At 43.8% G+C, this 23,795-nt stretch overlaps 1 protein-coding gene across 9 annotated transcripts in view; it reads right to left on the bottom strand.

The window, feature by feature from the left end:
* The window catches only part of LOC311590602 (IQCJ-SCHIP1 readthrough transcript protein), a 735,649-nt gene that overhangs the window by 19,093 nt on the left and 692,761 nt on the right, over positions 1–23,795 (bottom strand). For 7 of the 9 annotated variants that reach the window (XM_084769751.1, XM_084769752.1, XM_084769754.1 and 4 more), the window contains one exon: positions 10,884–11,002. In XM_084769751.1, coding sequence (XP_084625877.1) covers positions 10,884–11,002 — 119 coding nt within the window. Of the gene's footprint in view, positions 1–10,879; positions 11,003–22,701; positions 23,132–23,795 lie in introns of those variants that run through there. The other 2 variants (XM_084769757.1, XM_084769759.1) reach the window with 2 other exon arrangements.

Below are 23,795 nucleotides of genomic sequence, written 5' to 3'. Positions count from 1 at the left end.
GTCATCAGCAAGCGCTACTAAGTGGCAGTCAGGATTCCAAGTCAGGTCCTAGGCTCTTAAGAGCCTGCCACGCTCTATTTCCTTCCTGTGACTGATCCAGATAGCGCTCTGGCACACTTATTGGTGCAAGGGTGCTGCTGTAACAGTGAGTGGGTACGACGATTCTTTGTCCTCTGAGTGGGTGTGGGAGGAGAATCTGGGAAGGGTTGATGAGACCTCCAGAGCCTGAAAGAATGGGGCACTGTGATGGAAAGGCTCTGTTCTTCTAATGGTGTTTCTACTGAAACCATCTATTTATTTATCTTTCTATTTAACCGTGGATCTATTATACATCTGAAAGGACATGACAATCATGGCCACCAGTTCCCTCTCCCCATATTAATCTGTTTAAACAGCTACCTGTAAGGGTTTGTGTTTTTAGTAAAAAACATTTCCCATGGGCTTCATGCATGTTCTAATCTGCAAGAGAACAATCTGAAAGACGCAGGAAGGTTTTTTTTTTTTTTATAAGATTGGATTAAAAGATGGAGTTGGGTGGGGATGGCTCAGCTGAGCTGCTCGGTTGAGCACTTGGCAAATAAACATGAGGTTCTGAGCTCAGTGACCAGCACTGAAAGAGCAGAAAGGATGCTGGCAGACCCCTGGGCAACCAGCTCACTGCTGTCAGCGGGCATATCTGCTGGCGGTAGTGTTTGCTCGCCCAAGGGCCAACACGTGTGTGTGACCACTGTCTAAAGGGGGTGCAACTTGCTCTGGTAGCATCACAAGAACATGTCAGAGATGATGCAAATGGACGCTAAGTTCTAGAAGCTCTTTTAATTAAACAGTCAGCTATTCACTAAAGCCACTTTTTAATATAACATGTAGCCCTGCATGCACCCCCCCCCCACCTTTTTTTTTTTTTCAATAGCTCAGGCAATTGAATTCTCATTGTTGATAATTCATAAGACAGGGTACAGCTGGTTGTTCCTTTAGCAAGATGTCAGATTCAGCCTGCATAAAATTAATTGCACCTAATTAAACTGGGGTCACTGGCATTATTTGTAAAGCAAGACTATTTATTAGACAAAGAAAATGCCACAAATACCAATTTACTTTTCTTTCAGATTTGTGAAAGAGAAGAATTAGTTACATAATTAAGTTTGTTTTGCTATTTTAATCTTATTACTTCTCAAAAGATCCACTTTAAGATTCTGCCTTGCTTTTGAAATTGAGTAATATTTTAGAATCCCGGGGGTCTCCTTGAAAGAAGGCAGTTGAAACACATAGGCTTTCTGCAGCGTACCAGGTGACTATGCAAAAAGTAGATGTATAGCCATGATACTACCAATGTGAAGAGTTTGTTTTTGTTTTTTTGTTTTTTTAGAACAAATCAATGGCAGATGTATGAGATTAATGTGAAGTTTTAAAGATACACCATGGATTTTAAGTGGTGCACTTCTTATTTCAAGGAAGATGCTGCAGAGTGACTTGCATTGCACGGAGACAGGTCAGCCTCTTTCTTCTCTCATGATACAGGCACTCCATTCAGTCTCAGGAAATTATTCAAAAATTATTACTGTTTGAGTCAAGACACAGACTCGTTTTCCTGGCAAATGTGCTGGCTCATTTCACACGCACGCACGCACGCATGCACGCACGCATATTCAAAGCCCTGTGAATCTCATTTCTTTAAAGCCTCCTAGGTTCACTGTTACGAGTCTAGCTAAGCTGGCCTTGCTTCTCGCCCTCCCACCCAAACACAGAGGAGGTAGCAGGTGCTTGTTCTTGGCCTTGCTTCAGCCATTCACCAATAAACATAGAAGGCCAAGAAAGAAATGAATTTTGGTTCGGGATGTTGGATGGTTGAGATAAGTAAACAGTAATCATTATTCAAACCAGCTGCTCAAAAACACTCTGGGGACCTTGTTTTTATCAAACAGCCTGGAGGGAAGGATACAGCTCGTCTAGGCTTCTCAACGGCAGCGCAGGCACGGTGAAGACGCCTTTATACTTAAAGAAAATCCATCTCGGGTTAAGGCAAGAAGAGGGTGAAAATCAGGCTGATGTGGGGGCTCCTGTGAAGGAAGGAGACGGAAGGGGAAGTTTTCTTCTCGATGTCAGGTTGGGTTGTAATGTCCAAAAATTAGAGATCTCCTAGAAGCCTATTGGTAGTGACTATTCCGTCTTGTGTCCCCACAGCAGCTAGGCCTGTCCCTATCTGCTCAGTGCTAATATGGAAACAGAACACTAACACATCATTACTGTGGCCAAGGAAACATTTTTCAGGGAAGCACTATCCTGGTAGTAAAAGGAAAGCTGGGCGCGATGGCATGCCTGTATGCCCAGCACCCGGGAAGATGGTGGGGGACGGGGGGGGGGGGACGGGGGGGGGGACGGGGGGGGGGGAGGAGGACTGCAAGGTGAGTGCCAGCCTTTCCTGTGGAGCACGATCTCCCTGTTCCACACCAAGAATATTACTAACCCTAGTATTTCCTGGAAATCTCATTTAAAAAAAAAAAAAAAAGGTAATCCATTTTTCTTATTTCCTATTAAGCAGTTAAGACCTTTTTTTTTTTTTTCAGTATGATAAAGAACGAAGAAGATCACACGGTCTCGGTTTAAGAGGATGATTATGTCTGGATTAGCAAATCTTGAAGGGAAACGTGACACTCGCGGATGCCACCCTCCAGCACCAGTCAGGTCTAGCGAGCTGCGTTAAGCAGCAATATTCAACGCTCTTTGGCTATAGCATTAGGCATAAAATGTCTTTATGGGATTATTGTAAGCCTAGCTTACATTTAACATCTTGCCATTTTTTAAAAACTGCTTTAAGAGAGATATCACTACCTAGAAAAATCCAGCAGTGCTGAAACCTAGTGGACCACTTCAAACTTGATCTTGAAGGCTCTCTGGCACACCAGGATGCTAGATATGACTAATTTTTCTTTTTTCTTTTTTTGCAAAGGATGTTAATTCACATCCTTTAAAAAACACAAGCAGAAGCCAGATTAGGTTTCCAAAGGTTCCATTCACCTCAGTAGGCCCTGCCTTAAAAACCAAGCTCACCACTTACAGTATTTGGCGGGTTGTCTTTGGACAGGGTCTCCATTGGTGACCCCAGCTTCCCTGGTACTTGGTATATCAGCCTCAAACTCACTCTTAGCCTTCTCTGTGCTGGGCCTCTGTTACCATGCATGGCTCTGGCAATGAATCTTAAATCCTGCACTCCTCTTCATATTGAGGACTGAGCTCTTCGGGGGGAGGGGGGGTAGTTTATTTATTCATAACCGGTCTCTCCAGTTCTGGTTGTTTAACTAACCAAACACACATTCTGGAGCACTGTACTGCTGAGTTGACATCCTCAAACAGTTCTGTAAGAGGCAAGGTATTTGCAGCCCAAGGAAATGCTTTTGGAATGCCTGGTAGCGACTGAGGCGGGGGGGGGGGGGGGGGGGGTCGATCGCGATGGGAGGGAGATGCAGGAGGTGATGGGAGAGAATAACCAGCATCCATTCTAAACATGTACAAAGACAAATCACATCCTAATAGCCTTAATGACCACCGGTTATATAAGAGGGATATATAATAGTGACTGATCTCGCCTGGAGTGTCTTCCTCCTCCCACCTACCCTACCGCTGACGAGGATGACGGTGGTCAGTCATGGCAGACTTTCTCTTTACAAGATGTTTCTTAGAAATATTTAGGACCTTTATTAAATATCATCTTGAGGGAAACTAGGAAAGTCACCACGTTCTCACAGATGATGAGCTATCTCAGAACAGAGAGATGAGGCCCTCTGAAAGAACAGGCTATAAATAAGCTCTCCAGGGCAAGCCAAGAAGCGCAGCGTCCTGTTATGTGCTACTGAGAAGCACATTCGTGCTTGCCTAGCTGTCTCTGGGGAAAGAGGACTCAGTGTTTTTCCAACTGGGCTCTGCTGAAGTCTTAAGTGGCTCTGGGAATTCTAGGGAGGGGATGGGGAGGAGCACTAAAGAGTAGGGAAGGCAGAGGAGGAAGGAATGGAAGAAGAATTTCCTGGATACCCCAATTCCTGACCTTCAGTACTCCTCTGTTGGAGAAGGACCATTTTGTTTTACATGTGGGGTTTCTTCATGGGGTTTTACTTGAGAAGATATTTCTGCTGAAATCCCAGCACTTGAGAGGCAGAGACAGGCTGATTTTTGTGAGTTTGAGGCCAGCCTGGTCTACATATTGAGTTCCAGGCTGGTCAGAGCTATATAGTGAGGCCCTGGCTCAAAGTAGAAACAGAAAACCAAACCAAACCAAGACCAACATTGAAAGCCTCCATGAGACTTAACCATAACATTGTGAATACCGTTATCTACTTGCTCTTATGAAATCCTACTAAACTAACATCTGTCAAAAGAAAGAAAGATACAAAGGAAAGGGAAACAACAGCATAAGAGGGCAACCAACACTCTGGAGGATAAAACGAAATATACAGAGATAGTTAAGTGCCTCAGTTCTTCAGCTGCCTGCAAGAGCAGCTGGTAAGGGAGGTGCATGAACTCACACTGCAGAATCCTGGAAATGTTCCGAGGAGCAGGGTAGAGCCAGGCACAGACTCAGTACTTGAAAGGGCCATCTAGGCCAGCTCGCTGGCTGCTTGGCTAATCTCTGGCCTGGAAGAATCGGGAAGTTTATTCTCAAATCAGAAGTGCTCTGGACTGCAGCATCTAGACACAGGCTAAACTTCCAAGCTTTCCCTTCCCAGGGTCATCAGACACCACCGGTCAGGCTTACGACCCCTCATAACGTGGTTCAAAGGTTCTTTTTGACTGTATGTAAGTCACAGTCTATGAGGGAAGACCACTGGGTACTTTCTGTTGGTGGCATTATGGTGAAGGAGCGCCCTAGTTTGGTCTGAAGATCCCATTTGTTTGTTTAACAATACTCAAGAGACTTGACATCACTTCCTGTGGTTGCCTTGGTAACGAATGCAAGAAAGACTTGCTTATCAGTAACTTATATTTGTGTGCTGGCAAAAGACAAAGAATAGCTCTGAATACATTCTATAATGTAGGGCTTAAGAGAAAACTAAGTCAAGGTAAGTGGGTAAGAAGGATAAAAGAGTAAGTGATAGGAACATGTGTGTTTATTTTTCATAAAGTGGCCAGGGAAGGTCTCTCTGAGGAGATGATGTATGTCACAAAACTTCGATCCACAATGTAAGACAGTAAAATAGACTTTATTATCCCATACTTAATTATTTATCAGATGGAAAGCAAAAACAAAACAAAACTTAAAGAAATTTGGGCAATAGAAAGCTAAAAAAAAAAATCTGAAATAATCAAACCAAAACTTAAATGTTTCAGTGAAATTAAATGTACCAACGATTCTGAAAGTGTAAAGAAGTATAAAGAAAATGGAGAAATACTTAGAAAATACATCTCATTAGAATTGACTTAAGAAAGAAGTAAAAAGTAGGTGCAACGAGATACCTTTTAAGAAATGGAAACCATCTTGAAATAGACACATAAATGCCTGACCAAGGCAGATGACATCACAGAAGCAGATCATTATAATAATATTATACATAACATATAGACATTTGGGGGGGATAATATGAAATATAAGCCCCTGCTCATTTTTAAGCCAGCATAACTCTAAAATCAGGCAAAATATTATAAGAATATGAAAGACTCATGTCAGTTATGAACATATCAAGATTAAAATGACAAAGTTATTTCAGCAATGGAAGAAAAATCATGTGACAGAATGAAAGGTTCACTTATGATCAAAGTTCTAATTAGTATAAGGGAACACTACTAATTCTATAAAGAGAATAATTAGGTAAGACATGTAATTAACATCACTCTAAACAGGGAAATGGTAGAAATGATCTGTTCAATATAAGGAACAAGCTAAGGCTTCTCACCACTGTGATTTTATTCACTGTATTCATATACCTATCCAGTACAAAAGAAACAGAGACAGAAACCAGAGGCATAGGATTGCAAAGAAGTAAATCAAGCCACTGTAATTTCCAGAAGATATAATTGTTTAAAAATCCCCAAAGACTCTTTGGTACTCCACAGACAACTATGAGAAATTTCAGAGGTGATAGAAGCAATAGTAAAGTGGGAACAAGGCCCCCTGGTGACCTGGCACAGTGGTAGAGCACTGCTTAGCATGCACAAGGACTTCCCTTGATCCCTGACCAGGAAGGGGGTAAAGGGGGATTAGGTAGCGTGAGAGGTTAGTTGCATTTCTCTTCTGCAGCATCTAAGAAGACTTTACTAAGGAGAATTAATGGTGTAAGACCAGAAGTATGTATAAATAAGTACATCAAAACATTTGCAGCATCTCTAAGTGGGAAGACACATATCCCTAGGTTCAAAAAGACTTAATGCATTGGAAAGACAGATTATGTTCATAGATAAGAAGATTTTTCTACTATAAAAATGTAATTCTTCCTAAACTGATCTATACATAGACTCAATGAGAATCTTTAAAAAAAATTATCAAAGTATTTTGCTGAACTTGATTAGATCATTTAAAATTTATTTATTTATTATATATGAGTGCTTTATCTGCAGAAGAGGGCATCAGATCACACTATAGATGGTTGTAAGCTACCATGTGGTTGCTGGGAATTGAACTCAGGACCTCTGGAAGAGCAGGCGGCGCTCTTAACCACTGAGCCATCTCTCTAGCCCCTGATTAGATGATTTAAATTTATAAGGAGGAAAAAAAAACCCAAGATGTATTCTCTTGTTTTTATTAAAACTGCTAATTTTCTTTTGCTTTCCTTTCTTTCTTTTATTTTTTATTTTTATTTTTTGATTCAAGAAGATTAAGGAGACTTGACTATCCAAACATTGTGATGTATTTTGAAGCTATAATAATAAAAAAATTTTTTTTGGAGCAAGAGTATAAACAATGAAATAAATGAGTAAAATAATATTTCCATGATTGTCGAGCATGAGGGGTGGTCTATGAGATCTGTGAGTGGGGAGTGGGTGGGTTAATCATCCAGCATGATAAAATGGCTGCTATTCAGGGGAAGGAGAAAGCAGTCTTCTCTCCATACCATATAAGAAACCAACTGACTGATTACAGACTTCTAAAAAACCAACACTTTGAACTCTTGGGAAGACTAGCAAATATCTATTGCACCATAGGGTAGAAAAAGTTTTTGCTTGGTTTTTGAGACGAGATTCTATGTAGCACAGGTTGGCCTTAAACTTGCTATCTCATTACAGTAGCCTTTCAGATCTTTTTGTTGTTGTTGTTGTTTGTTTGTTTGTTTTTTGAGACAGGGTTTCTCTGTGTAGCCTTGGCTGTCCTGGACTTGCTTTGTAGACCAGGCTGGCCTCGAACTCACAGCGATCCACCTGCCTCTGCCTCCCAAGTGCTGCGCCTTTCAGATCTTGATCCTTCTACCAACAGCTCCTGAGGTCTAAGATGACAGGCAAGTGCCACCATGCCCAATTAAGAAACATTTCTTATACAAAACTACAGGCAATACTGGACAGAAAAAATTTTGAATTACCTGTATTAAAATCAAGACTTATGGTCACAAAACACATAAGAAAGTGAAAAACAAGTTACAAGCTGGGAAAAGATATTTGCACTCTGTGCTTAGGATTCATAATGTGAAATAAAATCATGATTAAATAACCTTGGTAAGGAAAAGCACTAATAATAATAATAATAATAATAATAATAATAATAATAATAATAATATAATATAACAACAACAACAAGAGGAAGAAGAGAAAGGAGAAGAAAGGAAGGAAAGAAACCAGAAATTTGAAATAAGGCATAGGCATTTTACAGAAGAAGAAATGTAACTGTTAAATACAACATTATGCTGCCTTATTCCTATTCAATTAACAAATAGTTTTTAAAAGGCAATACTATGTGCTGAAAGGTCTCAGAGCCACAAGATCTCTGAGAGAGTGCTAGTAGGAGAGTATCCGGTGGCTACCGTGGCAGTAAATGATTGGCATTATCTTGTACACACATTAATATTCATGCATTTTTTCCCGTAAGTCCACCCTCATGTGCTCACTATGAGAAATTCCCCACCTATGCAGAAGGCATGGACAAGAGGGTTTGGGCAGCAATATGACTACAGTGAGTATCCCAAAACATCCCAAAGCCCATCGTTACAAACATGGCTATATAAACTACTATTGCACGCATGGGCAGAGAGTACAAAGAGTCACTTCCTATTCATGTTAAACAGTAACATGCTTCGAGTAACTGAAACATGCTACATGGGTGCACTGGCTGGTTCTGTGCCAACTTGACACAAGCTATAGTCATCAAAGAGGAGGAAGCCTCAATTGAGAAAATGCCTCCATGAGATCCAGCTGGAAGGCATTTTCTCAACTAGTGACCAGTAAGGGAGGGCCCAGCCCATTGTGGGTGGGGCCATCCCTAGAATGGTGGTCTTGGGCTCTACAGGAAAGCAGGTTGGGAAGCCACGGGGAGCAAGGCAGTAAGCAGCACTCCTCCATGGCCTCTGCACCAGCTCTAGGTCCCTGCCCTGTTTGAGTTCCTGTCCTGACTCCCTTTGGTAATGACAACAATGTGGACATGTAAGCTGAATAAACCCTCTCCTCTCCAATTTGCTTTTTGGTCCTAGAAGCATTTTCTTTAGAGATATGTAGGTAAATACCCGAGGCAGCAGCCAAAGAGCTACAATGTATGGATTCTAGAGAGCAGAACAAGATGTGGGAGTGTGCATGTATATACATTACAGTACACAGTTCTGTACATTATAAGACAGCAGGATATGCGGGTCAAGGAATGGTTACTGCCACCTTCATGGATACATTTAATTAATACACAAACACGCATTTGATTAATATGTAGATACATCATATCAAAATACATGGCCTATCACACATATATTAAATACATCTGGTAAGAATACATAGGTTATGAGTTTACAAACAGGGCCTCACCATTTGTACCAGATGGAAGTGACCCCGAAGAGCAGACAGATGAGGCTCCTTAGGGACATAGTAGAGAGCACTAGGGAAATCTGTAAGGCCATACTCAGTGATCCAGTCTCCTCACTTCCCGCTTTTAAAACTAAGGACAAGTAAAACGGAACGGACTGCTATTCACATAATGCAAAGTAGATTAAAACAAAGCTGCAGGTCTCCAGGGCAGAATGCTTCCTGCCATAGCAGGACGTGAGACGTCAGTGGGCAGACTAACTTTCTAGCTCCTCAGGGGAATACCGTGGGAGGAGGCTGGCACCCAGCTAAGGAAGCGATGCCTTAACAGTCCATGGGCAAGCTGATGCTTGCCTCGTGGTGCACCCACTCACCTGTACTCTTTGAAATTATGCACTGGTGTGAGCATGTGTCCGCTCTCCCATCTCCACTGATTTACATGGCTCTCTAAGGACCAGACAAGGCTTATTAAAATCACAGATAGGGCAAGATTAGGTGGGGATCAAGTTCTCATTCGAGACCTCACATGAGGCAGAGATACTGTAGCAATCTGATTGACTGAATGCATGTCGCTAGCAGTGGGCTTAACATTGTCAGTGTATGCAGTATTGACGTGGGGTATGTTTGCTTTAGAGTCAAAAGACAGAGAAATAGACACAGTGGGGGACAGAGCAGAGGGAACAAGAGGTATTGATGGGACATCTCCTACTGCCTTCTCCGTGAAAACAGTGTTCCATATGCTTTCAGTAGCTTGGGATGGTGGCATGGACATCAGTTAGGAGTGGCACAGAAATGTGGGACTTCAAGCTCAGCCGCGACACACTGAGTCACGATAATTCTCCAGGTGACACACAGACGTGAAGAAGGCTGAAAAGCCTTCTCTGTGTTCCTGGCAAAACTGGACCCTTCACATCTTTTATTTGGAGTGGAAAGCTATGCAAATTACCAACAATATCTTGAAATGAATAATTATAAGGAAGTAACAATCTCCTAAAACAGTGGTTCTTAACCCTCCTAATGCTGAGACTCTTTCCTATAGTTCCACATGCTGTGGTGACCCTCAACCATATTATTATTTTTTAAAGCCATGTTTCTCTCTCTCTCTCTCTCTCTCTCTCTCTCTCTCCCTCTCTCTCCCTCTCTCTCTCTCCCCCCCCTCTCTGTGTGTGTTGTGTGTATATCTTTTTAAAAGAGATTTATTTATTTATTTAATGTGAGTGCTCTATCTGCAATGTTCACCTGCAGGCCAGAAGAGGGCAACAGATCCCATTATAGACGGTTGTGAGCCACCGTGTGGTTGCTGGGAATTGAACCCAGGACCTCTGGAAGTGCTCTTAACCTCCAAGCCATTTCTCCAGCCACATAAAATTATTTTTGTTGCTACTTCATAACTCATTTTGCTATTGTTATGAATTGTAATGTACAATATATGATATGCAGGATATCTGATAGGTGACCTCTGTGAAAGGGCCATTTGACCCCAAAAGGGGTTGTGACCTTCAGGCTGAGAACAACTATCCTAAAATAAAGACCAGAGAGGCTACGTGGCAGTCTAAAAACAGTGATGAACCCTGATTGATCAAAGTGAGAACCATATTTTTCACGTATTGGTATTCATTGCAATTAAGCATATTACCAGGTGTTTCTGGGTGCTTTGGGGCTGCTTAATGGAAAATCTGGTGGTCTGCCATGTATAAGGCATTACTTGCTTAGGCTTGTGGCCCGATCAGGATGTGAGATCAGAGTTCTGTTCAAAGATAAGTGAAATATAAAAATGTGACCTCACGTAGCTGGGCAGTGGGGCCATAGCAAAAATCACCATTGAAAATAGCTCAACACCCAAGTGGGGAGGGGCCTGCCTAAAAACCAGAACTACCCAGCACAAGGACATAAGCCTGTTGGTTATTAGCCATACAGGCACCACATGGTCCATCCCAGAAAAACCAACCCTAACACGTACTCACCTTGAGGAAAGGCTTGGCTTCCCGCTTTTGCTGCAGCTGGTATAGATTCCTGGGCCATCATCAAAGAAGCTTCCAAGCGCCAACTTCTGTCTGATAGACTCTCTCTCATTTTTCTGTGCCTGAAATTTTCAAGGAAGAAAAGAAAGCGCCAATGAGTGGGCAGGCACAACGCGAGCGTAGGCAAGCCACCTTGCTAAGTAAGTTTCCTGGCACGTAACATTAGACAGAAAATAAACAGGCCGAAGTCCAGAGATGTTTCAGTTATTAAAAGCCGAAATGAAATCAGTCTCTTCTGGCTCAAATTCCAGGTTTTTTTTTTTTTTTGGTGCCTTTTTTGATCTCCAGTTTAGGTGGTTGGCATGGTGCCAGCCCATCTTCAGTGGGCGGGATGGAGCTAGTCTGTAACAAGTTCCATTCTTACCTAGTCAGGGCCGCCGGCAACTTCTAAATTCAACCATTCTAATCCCAGATAAGGCTTCCCCCCAGATCTTTCCTTCTCTCTCCCGTGCTTGTCCCTTCAGCCCACACCCTCCATAGCACTCAGCTATGCACGCTGGATTCTGTACGCTGGCTGATGTCATAGCTTGGTTCGGCACAGAGCCTATGAGACCAACACCACGTCTGCCTGCACTGGGCTTACAGTCTTTCTGGGCTTGACTGTCTCTGTCTTGGAGTTTGCCTCCTATTACTGGAGTATGTATGAACATGAATATATAATGCCTGTGATAGTTGGAGAATTGCAATTGGCCTCGCCGGTCTCATACTTCGATTCGAAGCATGCCTAGTAAAAAGGCTTGAACTATGATCCTGTGATCATTTGGGTATGTTTACAACACTCAGCTTCCTATTAAACGCCCCATAAAAACTCACCATGCTGAACTTCTAAGCCCTTTAAACAACAGGGGAGGAGACTGGAAATTATTTCCTTAGTTAAAAATAAAACTACTACTACAAAGACAACCAGAAGACCGGGGTTGGGAAAGTATTGGGTTTCTTTTTTTTGGGGGGGGGATGATAAGGTTACAAGTGGGACCATCTTGTGTGCTGAGCAGGTTCTTGAGGACTGCTCCCATCCCTGCACAGTCAGAAGACTTAGTGGTGCTGGTGTTCTCCCTATGGAAAGTTCTAGAGCCACCCTTGTGCACTCCTGCATCAGAAAGCTGAGCTGTGCATCCATGGGCTGACAAATGCCTTCCTTCATTCCCACATGAAAAGCAGGACAGTAAGGACTGCTCTGTCTCCTACCACGCTCAGGTCACATGGGGCTGTCTGCATTTCAATCTAACAACTGGTTAATTAAAATTTAAATTTGGTTCCTCAGTCAATCTGGCCTCATTTCAGGAGCTGAAAAGCTATGGGGGGGGGGCGGGATGAGTGTGGATATCATTATTGAACAGCACAGTGAAATGTGACGGCACAGTATTTTACAGCGCTTTCCATGTTCTGGCTTCAGCAAGCTATGTTAGAATGAACTAGGGTTCTTAAAGTACACAACCTGGGGTGCTAGACCCAGACACTTAATTCCAGAAGGTTTGAAAACTTGTAATTCAAAGAAGCTCACCTCTGCTCTCCTCTGCTCCTGCACTTTTTAATTCTTGAATACCATAAACATTCTTCTAATGTACACTTTAGAAATGATATCTACCTATATAGCCAGTCTCCGTCCCCCTCCTCCCCATTTTTGTACATACCAAGGAGATAATGTGTGTATACACATGCATACAATACAGCCACAAAATGAAAGACTGCTTTTATACATACAAACATGCATACATACATATATAATTTTAAACAGGGAAAATTGCCCTGCTCCAATACTGAGCGCTAAAAAAAAGTCACTATGAGGTTGTTGAGGAAAGCAGCAGGAATGCCTTTCCTTTGGCTGGCCACTCACAACTGTAGTGCTGGCACCTCCATTCAAAAATCTACCACCCTCTAAAATGTAGGCCAGCCTTGTGAGGCACAACCCCCATACCATCTGTATTTAGCACAAATTCAGTTCAAGTTAGTGAGCCTATGTCTCAGCCATAAGTCCTCAATGGTCAGGAAACTGCCAAGTAGAACTGAGTCTCTAAATAAAAACCAGGAGATAAGGTGCATGTTCATGATTAATGGTCCGCACGTTGCTGGTCCAACACTGGGCTGGACCTAGAAGAGGCTCTGATGAAGGAAGGGCAACACCTATATCCCTGCTGTACTGTGTGAGCACACCACACAGCACACTGGTTCTTTCTGGAAGACAGAATGCTACAGATATTGGGGGAGCACTAAAAAACCATTTTCCTCCTCTGTTTCCCTTTCTGGATCCCACTGGACAAATTAAGGAAAATAAAGAGAATATAAACTTTAACGACAATCCTGTTATTTAGAGCGATCATTGCTAACAGTTGATGTAGTTCCTCCTAGGTTTTTTTTTTTCCTTCCAATGTGCACATATGGAAAATTTCCCATATAAGCACTTCACACTCTTTAAAAACACACTTCCAGGCGATAGCTTATCATCCCACCCTATGGAGTTTCCCTCTACAGTTAGCCATTTGGGGTTGAGTCAAATTAAAAATAGCATCGCTACAGAAATCCCTGCCCACGTGTCTGATGACTTCCCAGGGATGATTTCCTGGAAGTGGGATTGCCAGACCAGCTGTGTGTGAACGGTTTGTCGAAGCTCTTGACAAATCTTGTCACACTGCTCCACAGAAAAGCTGCTCCAGCTCACGTGCCCACCAGCAATGCTAAGCCGGCGTCTGCGGCATTCCGGCTAACGTGGGGCACTTGCTGTCGTTTTTTTAGTTCGACTGGCCGTCGTGGCTCTCTTCGTTTCAGTTTTTTCCCCCATTAATCAGTGAGAATAAATGGGTGTTTTACTGTGTCTTCTTTCCTCTGAATGACTTATTCTTAGGGTTATCTTTCTACAGAGATCTGAGAGTTTAAATTTTGCTACATTGGGGGAATCTGTCCTTTTGACTTTTAGCTGTGCTTGTGGTTAGGTCGATGGCTTGCTTCCTCTGCCACGCTGCTGGTGGCTTTCGTGCATGCTGGCTCCTCTCAGTTCAGTCTGGAAACGAATCTCTGATGGCTTAACCAGGAGTTCTTTGCAGATGGCCGGTGGTCACACAGCCAGCGACAAATGGTAACGTCTTGATAGACGTTCCGGTAACTTCTGTTTTGAAGATAAGGAACGGAAGATAACAGGAGTTTACTCTCTTGTTAGGGAGAAAAACTAGGGTTTGAGTATATGCCTTCTGGTTCGATATCTTTTTTTCTCTTCTACACTCAGAAGTGTGCAGGCTAATAATACCAATGGGCGCTATGGCGAAGAGCAGGCTAAGGATACCAATGGGAGCTGTGGCGAAGACACACGGTGAGACTAGAGGTGTGAATCAATTTCTTTGACATGGAATGCTCCCTCCTCAGAAAGCTGAAAACTCTGGGTTGCAGACTGCATATTAACACAGAGCAACCAACCGTAAACAGAGATCTCTGCAAACACCACAATGCAGAGCGTATATTATCACGAGAAACCGTAAACACAGACACTTACAAACATCTTCCCAGTCCCTCTCCTCATCACCACAGCCCAGTTTCCTTTTTGGAACATCTGATTCCAAGTGTTTCGAGTACTATAACTGCACTTACTAGCAAAGCAGGGATCTTTTGTTCTCTGAGGAATTCTATCCACAGGGCAAGTGCATCTCACAGCTCCCAACGCTGAAGACACTCTAGGTTGAAGCTTCCGGAGAAAGGGAGAGACTAACACAAACTGACACTGGTCTGGAGGTATTATGGCCAGCAGGGCCTTGGGAAACACCCTCATAAAACCAAATTTAAGTGTCTAAAATTGACACTGCTAGCAAAAAGCCAAAGAGCAACTGAGAGTGGCTCAGGACCGCAAGATAGAAAAGCTGTTCAAAACCAAGATGGAAGTGAAATTGTGCTTAGACATTGACCCTTAATCAGCCTTAGGCAGTTCGTCCTTAGCTATGACTTCAAGCCTTGCCACCACATAGTGTGTCTGGACAGATATAACATACAATGGCCATCAAGAGTGTAGTGCAAGCTACAGGAGTCTCACAGGACATGTAGACTACACACACAGCACTCCTTTCCCAGGGCAAAATCGCTCTCCTGAAATCCCCCAGCTGTGGTAAGAGAAGTACTTTCTAGAGGAAATAGCAGGACATTCTGCTTGGGTAGACAGTGTCTATTTGAAGTCTACCTGTCGCCAGGTCCTTTCTACACTGTTTCCAGGACACAGGACAAACCCATCCCTTATATTAATACAGTTATTTCATTTCTGCATCCTCTGCTAGGTTCTCCTGCTCATTTCTGGCCCATGTTACTTTGTTGGCAGCACCACGGTGTCTCTGAAACAGTAGGTTCTGGCCATTTAACATAATAATCTGCACAGACATTTACAAGGGAAGGATTGGGTAGTTCTTACATTTCCAAAATATATTTAACAGGCACATAGCCATTTGCATGGAGACACATCTGTGAGGCATACCAAACACTCTCTGGGAAACAACACCCTTAGCCTAGTTATAAAGTCAGCAGTGTTTAGGACAATGCCAAGGGCTTCCTCCTCCTAACTCATGCACATGATAACCAAAGCCAGCCAGAAAGGCTCGCCAGGAACTTGATCTCCACCAAGGAATCATATATTTAAAGAATCTCTATCTAGAAGATCCCAGGACCTAACTGATGAGAATTGCACAGAAGTGCCGGGGAATAGTGTAAATGGTGCTGGAGATGGCTCAGTGATTAAGAGTACTGACTGCTCATGGGCCTTCACTGCCCTTTCTCCATCTTCTCTGCTGCTACCAACTCAAGGAATTGCTTGCAAAGGCAATGAAGTAAATGCAATGTGTTTCCCCATCAACTAGCTTCCCATCTGAGACTCAAGAGCCAAGAGTGAAAAGTGCTCGGATGGAGTCTGTCTGGACTAAGCTCGAACACACACTTCATTCTTGCAGCTCCCTAAACAACGCAATGTCTACCCACAAGATTCCGATATAATATCTATATTGTACCAAGCATGACAAATAAAGTCTATGAGGGTCTACGCAAACTACACTACTTTATGTTGGAGACTTGAACGTTTATAGAATTTGTTGTCTGTCTGTCTCTCTGTCCTGCCTGCCTATCTGTCTGCATCATCTCAGGAGCCACTGTCCTCCCTCACTCAAGGGAAGCCAGGGTTCCAGGAGCTGCTCAGGTATCAGTTTACCAAATAGAGGCTACACGCGTGTACACAACTGCTCTCTGCAGGTGACACATTTATTTGAGTCAGGAGCTCGATGACTTGAATGCGCATGGCCGTCACCCGTGAGGGCTTGTGAAAGCACTCGGAGGGTTCTGTGCTTGAGGTCTGGCCTGAGAGTGCGCAGGCCTAACAGGCTTCCAGATGCTGCTGTTGTAAGCACGGAGTTGACTCCCCTTCCCCCACGCTCACATCTGTTCCGTGGAGCATGCCCCGCCCATGCAGCCAGGGGTGTGTGATCTGCACAGCGGTCTGGCCTCCCTCAAGGCCCTGTGAGGATGCCTGTTTTGCAGCAATTAATGATCTTGACTCAGTGCACTCTATCACCTAGTGATGCCTGTTTCATCACCATTAGCAGCATCCACCAGGGAACCTGACTGGGAGTCTGAAGTTCCCTGTGGGAATGTGCTCTTCCTTTAGGAAATGGTGGTCACTTCTTGTTTCTCTCCTTTGCTTGGACATCAGCTGGGCTATAATAATTGTAGGCAGCTCTCCAGTGTGGGCGAGGCTGAGGCTTTTAAACGTCAGGCAGCAGACGCACGGGATGTATTTCTTTGGTGGCAAATTTCATTGACTTTCTTTTAAGTTAAACAGTAAAAAGAAGGATCAGATATATTGATGATAACTCCTTAATTATTTTCTTACTGAGATAAACCATGGTTTGTAACAAGAACAGAATAGGGAAATAGAGTTTTATGAGAAGAGAAATAGACTATGCTTGCATGTCAAGTGCATAAGTGCTTGTATACTTCAGGTTATTTCACATTTTTGCATATTATTTTATTCCCTGGGACGTACTTTTAGATTATGAGTGGCTATTTCGTCTTCCCCCTGTATGGTTGAATGGATACTAAGCCTGGACACTTTCTTCTTCATTTAGTATTTCCGACATTTTCCATCTCACACACTTACACAAAACATTCTTACAAAAAGGCTATCATGAAATGCCAGACCCGGGTTTCTTGAGTTGCCTTTGAGCCTTCAGGACCACTACTTGGGAAAGCTTGTTATTCTGAGCACTTGTTACTCAGGAGGGGTGTCATGGGGTGAAGTCCGTGTTTCCCCTGAGAATGGCTGACATCAAAAAGTAATGGGTTGCTAGTTCCTAGGATGATGTCTTCACATTAGTTCACTGCGAAGGGGGTTTGAACAGTGCTGTTGACTGTCAGCCTTCTTATACTATGGGGGAACGAGTGTCGCTATACAAGGGCCTAATACCAGAGCATTCTGATTCTTAAGGACTAGAGCTAAGGTGTTTAACAAGACCCAGGTTTAGCTCCGTTGTCACTTAGAATGTTGAACTTTGGTCATGGGGGGAAAGTGCAACTATCAAGACTGACTGCTAGAAGCCTTTAAACAAAACCCTAACAGGATGTGGTTGGCTTTCCACCCTCTGAGCAGCCTATCCCAACAAGAAGCTGTTGGGAACAGCCTGCGCTCATCTCTAGTTCTCAAAGGATGGCTTGCACAAGTGACTTCTGTGCAGGGTAGCGTTATCTGGCCACCCTATTTTTAACAGGTGCCAGTTTAGAAGCCTGTAAGCCTATCTTGCAGCCATTCAGTGTCACTGTCAGGAACACAACAGTCCCAAACACTGCCTAGTTATGAAACGGCCCTGGCCAGGTGCCAGGGATTGGGTGTCTTCAACCCACTAGCAGGATGGACTTAGGATCTGGGAGAGTGGGAGACAGATGGACGATCTGACGAGGGGGCGGGGGCAGGAGCTGAGCCAGAGGAGACTAGGGTGGAGGCTGATGCTCCTGCAAGTTACGGAAACTCTTTCAGTCTCAGGTTCTGTGTTTCGTTTTTTAAAAAGAGACAACATCTACTTCTCACGTTGTTTAACAATTAATATTGGAAGGGCTCTCCGTGCTGTCTGATGCAGAGGGAAAATGATGGCTGACGGCTTATTATTAATGGTAGCTGGTGTTGACATTAAAAGGGAGAATGGGCAAGATGGGGAATGTAGAAAATAAAAGAAAATTTCGAGTGCTAGAAATATGTGGGACAGGTAAATCCATACAGCACAAAGTAGCTGTCAAAGGCTAAGTGGACAAAGAGTGTGAAGTGATTGCTAATGGTCCCAGGTTCCTTTTGGGCGAAGTCCAATATTCTCGAACCAGATAGTGGTCTGCACAAGCTTGCGAGTATACTAAAAACCATTTTTTTTAAAGGTGGATTTTTGTTTTGTTTGTTGTTATTTTGACAATGTCTCACTATGTAGCCTTGGGCGGCCTGAGACTTGCTATGTAGACCACACCGGATTTGAACTTGAACTCATAGAGATCTGCCTGTCTGTCTTCTAAACGCTGGGATTAAAAGGAATGTTAAGATGGAGGATTTGACATGTGAGAATTGTATTTCCGTTTTCACAAAGTGCCACGCTAAACCCCTGAAAGAAAGAGCTAGAGACCTCAAGGAATTCCTAAGTAGAGAAGGAGGAAGCCACGGCAAGAAAGGGGTTGCAGGTGGTTTGATGAACAAGAAGAAACCCAACGTGCTCAGTGTTTCACTGACCGTTCTAGAAACAGCTTATTCCCTGACCACAATGGCTGACTGAGGTGTGGCAACTGCATGACACAATGCAAAAAAATCCAGGACTGTAAGCTCAGGGCTTCGCATTGAGAACATCTCATTCCTTGCTCTGAAAGAAAGGGCGAGCCTGCCCCCAGAACTGGAAAGGATTTCCCCTGAGTGATGGGATGAAGGGTGAGCGAAGAGAGGGATGGGGAGGAGGGGCAGGACACACACACACACACACACACACACACACACACACACACACACACAGAGACTCCAGACACATGGTACACAGGGTGGAGGCTTGGGTAACTAACATGGTTCTTCATGCGTATTCATGCCTCTGAGGCAGGGAGATGTGAGGGTTAATGGAGGTCGGCAGCGGCTTTGCCTCAGTAATTGTGTGGGGAGGGCAGAGCTTGTCAGGAATGGCAGCTGGCATTCCGTGCTCCTGTTTATTGCAGTTTATCTCAGGCAGTCATTTCCATTCACCTTTTAAAAAAAACATGAGGCGCAGCTGTGGCTTCACTTTAAATATTTTTCCTTCCAGCCTTCCCCCCCCACCTCCACTACCCACCCCCCCCCCATGGGGTCCTCCCTAGTCTTTCACTGTAATTAGATGGAAGACACTTGGGGACAGGCACCTCTGTGGGACAAAGCTGAGCCTGCCAGGTCTCGAGACTTCATGGCTTCCCTTATTCTGCGCAAAGCGGCCCGGGAACAGAAGCCAAGCGCAGCCCTCCTAAGCTTCCTCGGGGACAGAGCTGGAGCCAGTCTTAGGCTGTGTGCTAAGCCAAATACTCATGACTTCTTTTCTCCGCCTGCTAATGTGCCTGTGGATAGCCTCTACCCTGGTACAGCCTTGGGTAAAAATGTGGGAGGTCCACAAAGAGGGGGGCAGCACCTATTCATGTAGCTTATTTTTCTGTGCCTCCCCACCTGGATCCTAAGCTCCCAGAGGGAAGACTCGGCCTGCCATCCATGATCCTGGTGCAGTGTGACAGCAATGAGCAAGGCTACTGGCAAATGACAGAGGAGGGAAAAAGATGGTGAACATACGCTGAAGGCCTCCTTGTCCTGCCTGACACATGCTGTGTGGTTCTTCTTTCTTAAAAAAAAAAAAATTACTATTTTTTAAAATGAGTTTGAGTGTTCACTTGTACAGGTCTATGTGTGCCACATGTATGTATGTCTGGTGTCTGAGGAGGCCAGGAGGGAGTGTTGGACCCTTTGAGATGGGATTTACAGGTAGTTGTGAGCTGCCCTGTGGGTGCTGGGAGCCAAAGCGGGGTGGGTCTTGTGAAGAGCAGCATGCTCTGTTAGCCGCTGAGCTGTCTCTGCAGCCTCTGTTGGATTCTTGAGCAGAGACTCAAAAGTGGCCACAGTGGAGCAGGCAAGGTGTGGGGGGTGGTCTAAGCACACATCCCTTGCACATGGCTAAGCCTCTGCTTCTCCTCCTGGGTGCTAGGATCGGCTCTCTATTTGGTTTGGTCTTACCCTTGTTATTGAATAAGCTGGGTTCTTAATAAAACATCCCTCCTACAGGCAAGGCTTTCCCCAAGGAAAAAGGACAGATGCATAATCTTTCCCTTTTGTCTGCCTTGGTGAATCTAATTTTAGTCATCAGAAAGTGACCTTTCCCCCCCTGAAGGCTGTTTGTCTGACTTTAAAACAGCCCTGTAAAACAATCCCTATACACATGTGGTATTTATTAATGTGACCCACTCAGGGAATTGTGTGGCATCTGGGCAGCAAACACTGATTTTTTTTTCCAGCCATTTTTGATGGTGGACCTCAATGATGGCCCTCAATGAGGGGAGCGTTCACAGGGAAGAAGGTTTCATTAAAACTTTTCCTTTTATTTATAAGCATTTTATTCTCTCCATTAGCTATTTGTACACATTTAAACGTTTATATTTATGATGGTCAATCAATGTAATTTTGGAATAAAATAAATGTGTACCAGAGGCACAGGCCCCAGTGCATGTAACTGATGGATGCAAGAACAAAATGCCTGAGGAGTACTTACTACGGAATCAGCCAAAGTCCAAAAACATTATGGGGCAAAAAAAAACTTTGAAAAGGAAGATCCTAATTAGGTAAAGTGGTTTTTATACTAAGAATTGTTTTCCTCATTTTCTTCACTCTGAAAAAAGCCTGTTGTTCTATTTCACTAGAAGCTCATAACTAAATGGCATTCCCCCCCCCCCCCCAAATATAATGAAGCCCTCACAGTGACCACAGGTCTAAACAACATTGCATAGACCATCAAGGCACTTGCCTAAGGAAGGTAACCAAGAACAGGTATGGCAGGGAGCAAATTTGTATGTTTACAGGCCTGAACACTATACTGACCTGCGAACACCCCTCATGTCTAGAAACTCGACTAATAGGTCGTTTGCTTGCTGCGTTAGGTACTGTTTCTCCTGAAATCACACAGGGCCTTCCCTTGCCTGTGCTTCATGGTGGGCTACAGTAGCTGTCATTGTTGAAGGTGGTGCCTTAAAGCTCCCTGAGCCCTGCATATCTGTAGCTTTGGCCATCCCTGTCTTGGATTGCCAGTGTGGCACAGCTCCCTTATTCTGGGCACCTGGTCTCCTCCCTGCTTCTAGGTAGGATCCAAGCGACAGTGATCATGATTTTATTGTTAGCGAATTAACAGCGGTATGCTTTTCATTTTTTTTCCCTCAGTGTGAACTGATCTGGCCTTAAAAAAAAAAAAAAAAAGAATTGAGAAAGAAAACCAGTTCTTTGGCACTGAAAACAGGACACAAGAGAACTACACCCTTGCTCTGCAAGGTTGGATAAGTGATCTGACTGATGGCAGAGTGTCCCAAGTGACTTTTGTATATCAGCTTCCGCCGAGTGGGGGAAGGGTGGACAGCTGGGGTTTCAGGACACAGACTCACCGCATTGAGCACTTAGTCCCTTGTGCAGATCAAAAGAGATTATTAAAAAAAAAAATACACAGGGTAACATGGCCCTGGTCACTAAAACCTCCTGCACATTTCAGTTTTACCCACTGGAAAAAAAGATTATTATTAAATAATATGCACTAAATGAAATAATACAAATTATTATTAAATAATTGAAAAAAATAAGTACTTTGAAGAGCCTCTGAATTGAGATGCAGATGTCTGTCACCATTGACTATATTTGAGGAATGTGCATGCTAGAACCTTCCTCCTAAATGTCACTCGGGGCAAAAACACTAATGACCTCTTTGATCAACCAATGTTTTTAAAAACCAGCAAGTTTTACTATGCTAATGGGGTATATTCACTGATATTTACTTCTGAAGAAAAGTAACCCTTTGTTTCCAGGCCCACAATGGAGGGAGGCTATTCTTCATGTTGGCCAGCTAAACACTACACTTGACTTTTGTCAGATAATAGGAGAGGGACGGCAGTGTGTGTTTAGGCTTCTGTGGACAGACAAGCATATACTTGTGGTTGGATTTCATGACCTCACCCATATAACTAAAGCTATTTTTACTTGGGCCTGTTATTACTAGATAATTACCACACAAAACATTCCCAAAATATGATTTCTGACTTTCAGAAGAAAATCCAAGAAGAGAATTAACAGACACTGTATCCATATTTTCAGACCCCAAACTTTTCTGTAAAACTTTTCTTATTTTTTTTTCAATGCTAAAACAACAAACTTAGATCCGTTAGGCCTACCAAGTAATAATTTCCACTGGACTGTTAAAATATGCCAATAATTAGAAAAAAAAATCCCTTTGCACACCGCTGCTTAGCAATGAAGTAGTATACAATAGAACCGCCCTCAACTTTAGCCCACTATACGAATGGCTAAGTTGTTGCTGTATTAATGTCTGTAAGCTGGGAGGACCCGGGGCTGTCTGCCCTTACTGTGGGTAATTCTGTGCATTTAGTTTTTCTTCACTCTCTAACAGCAATGACCACTGTGTGTGGAATTTGGCAACCTTTCTCATGGGCAGCCTTCTTCCCATTTAGAAAAAAAAAAAAAGGTCCAATTGTTTATAAACAAAAAGAGCTCCCCCCCCCTTACCTTTTTATAATTCCCCTCCAAATCCAATGGGGATTCTTGACTGGTGATGTCATCCATTCCAACACTGTCCAAATTCATCCTTTAGACTCTTTAGAATTTCACTTAAGGAACAATCTCCCATGAATTCTGACAGGCTGAAGTGCCAACTGCCCAGTGCCTTGGTTACCACTCATGCTGGCATGGAGAGCCAGCCAAGTGCCTGTGCCTGGCTGTAGTGTCCTTGCCCCCTTCTGCCTCAGACACTGCCCCGCCTTGGCCTGCCTGGCTGGCTCCTTTCTCCCGGGCACTGGGCAGCTGCCTGCTGCAAAGCGCACTCCGTTCCTGACAATCGGCTTGTCGAGAGAGTCCAGCCTCCCCACCATCTGCTGTCACCTTCCCTGAATGATCTGGTCCAGATTCTTCTCCACAGCACCTTTCCTGCTCCCCCCCCCCCAAAAAAAGGAACAAGGGGGGAACTACGGTCAGCCAGCTGACCCGACCCCAGTTCTGGGCCCAATGTGAACTGGAGCTTGGTGGGGCAAGGAACTTACTCTGAAGCCAGTAGACGGCAGGATAAAAATAGACTGAAAAAAAAAAAAACAAAACAAACTTGCAGCCCAAGAGATCCTACTGTGAGCTGAGTCGGGTGCCCTACACAGAATGAAAACTATCATTTAAGGTGATCTGTGAGACAGATGCTCACCAGTTTTCTTTTTCCCATAGCCAATGGGAACCACGTTATTTCTTTGTTTTTCCAAGTCATTTCTTAAAACAAGATGTAAAAGCTTCACCATCTGGAAGGAGCCCCTAGCCCAAGACTGAAACGGATTCCAACCAGAGAAACCCTCTTCCCCCCAGGAGCACGGCTTTGTTCTAGCAATATAGGCAAGAGAGAAAGGGATCCATCAACTTTTCTTTAAGATTCAGCCAGTGGCGGGCTTTTTCACAGAAAGCGTGCTTTCTTTTCCTGTTGCTCTCTTTACCCTTTTCCCATGGCTTCTGGTTTTGTTTACAGGCTTTCTACGCAGCCAGGGGAAAGGTCCACAGCTGGAGGATGCTTGGCTCAAAGAAGCAGGCAAACAGAAGTTCACGGGCACATGCGCAAGCATACGCAC

This window comes from Acomys minous (assembly GCF_964271855.1).
Source record: "Acomys minous genome assembly, chromosome: 19".
Taxonomy (NCBI): Eukaryota; Metazoa; Chordata; class Mammalia; order Rodentia; family Muridae; genus Acomys; species Acomys minous.
This window is presented reverse-complemented; position numbering and strand designations above follow the sequence as displayed.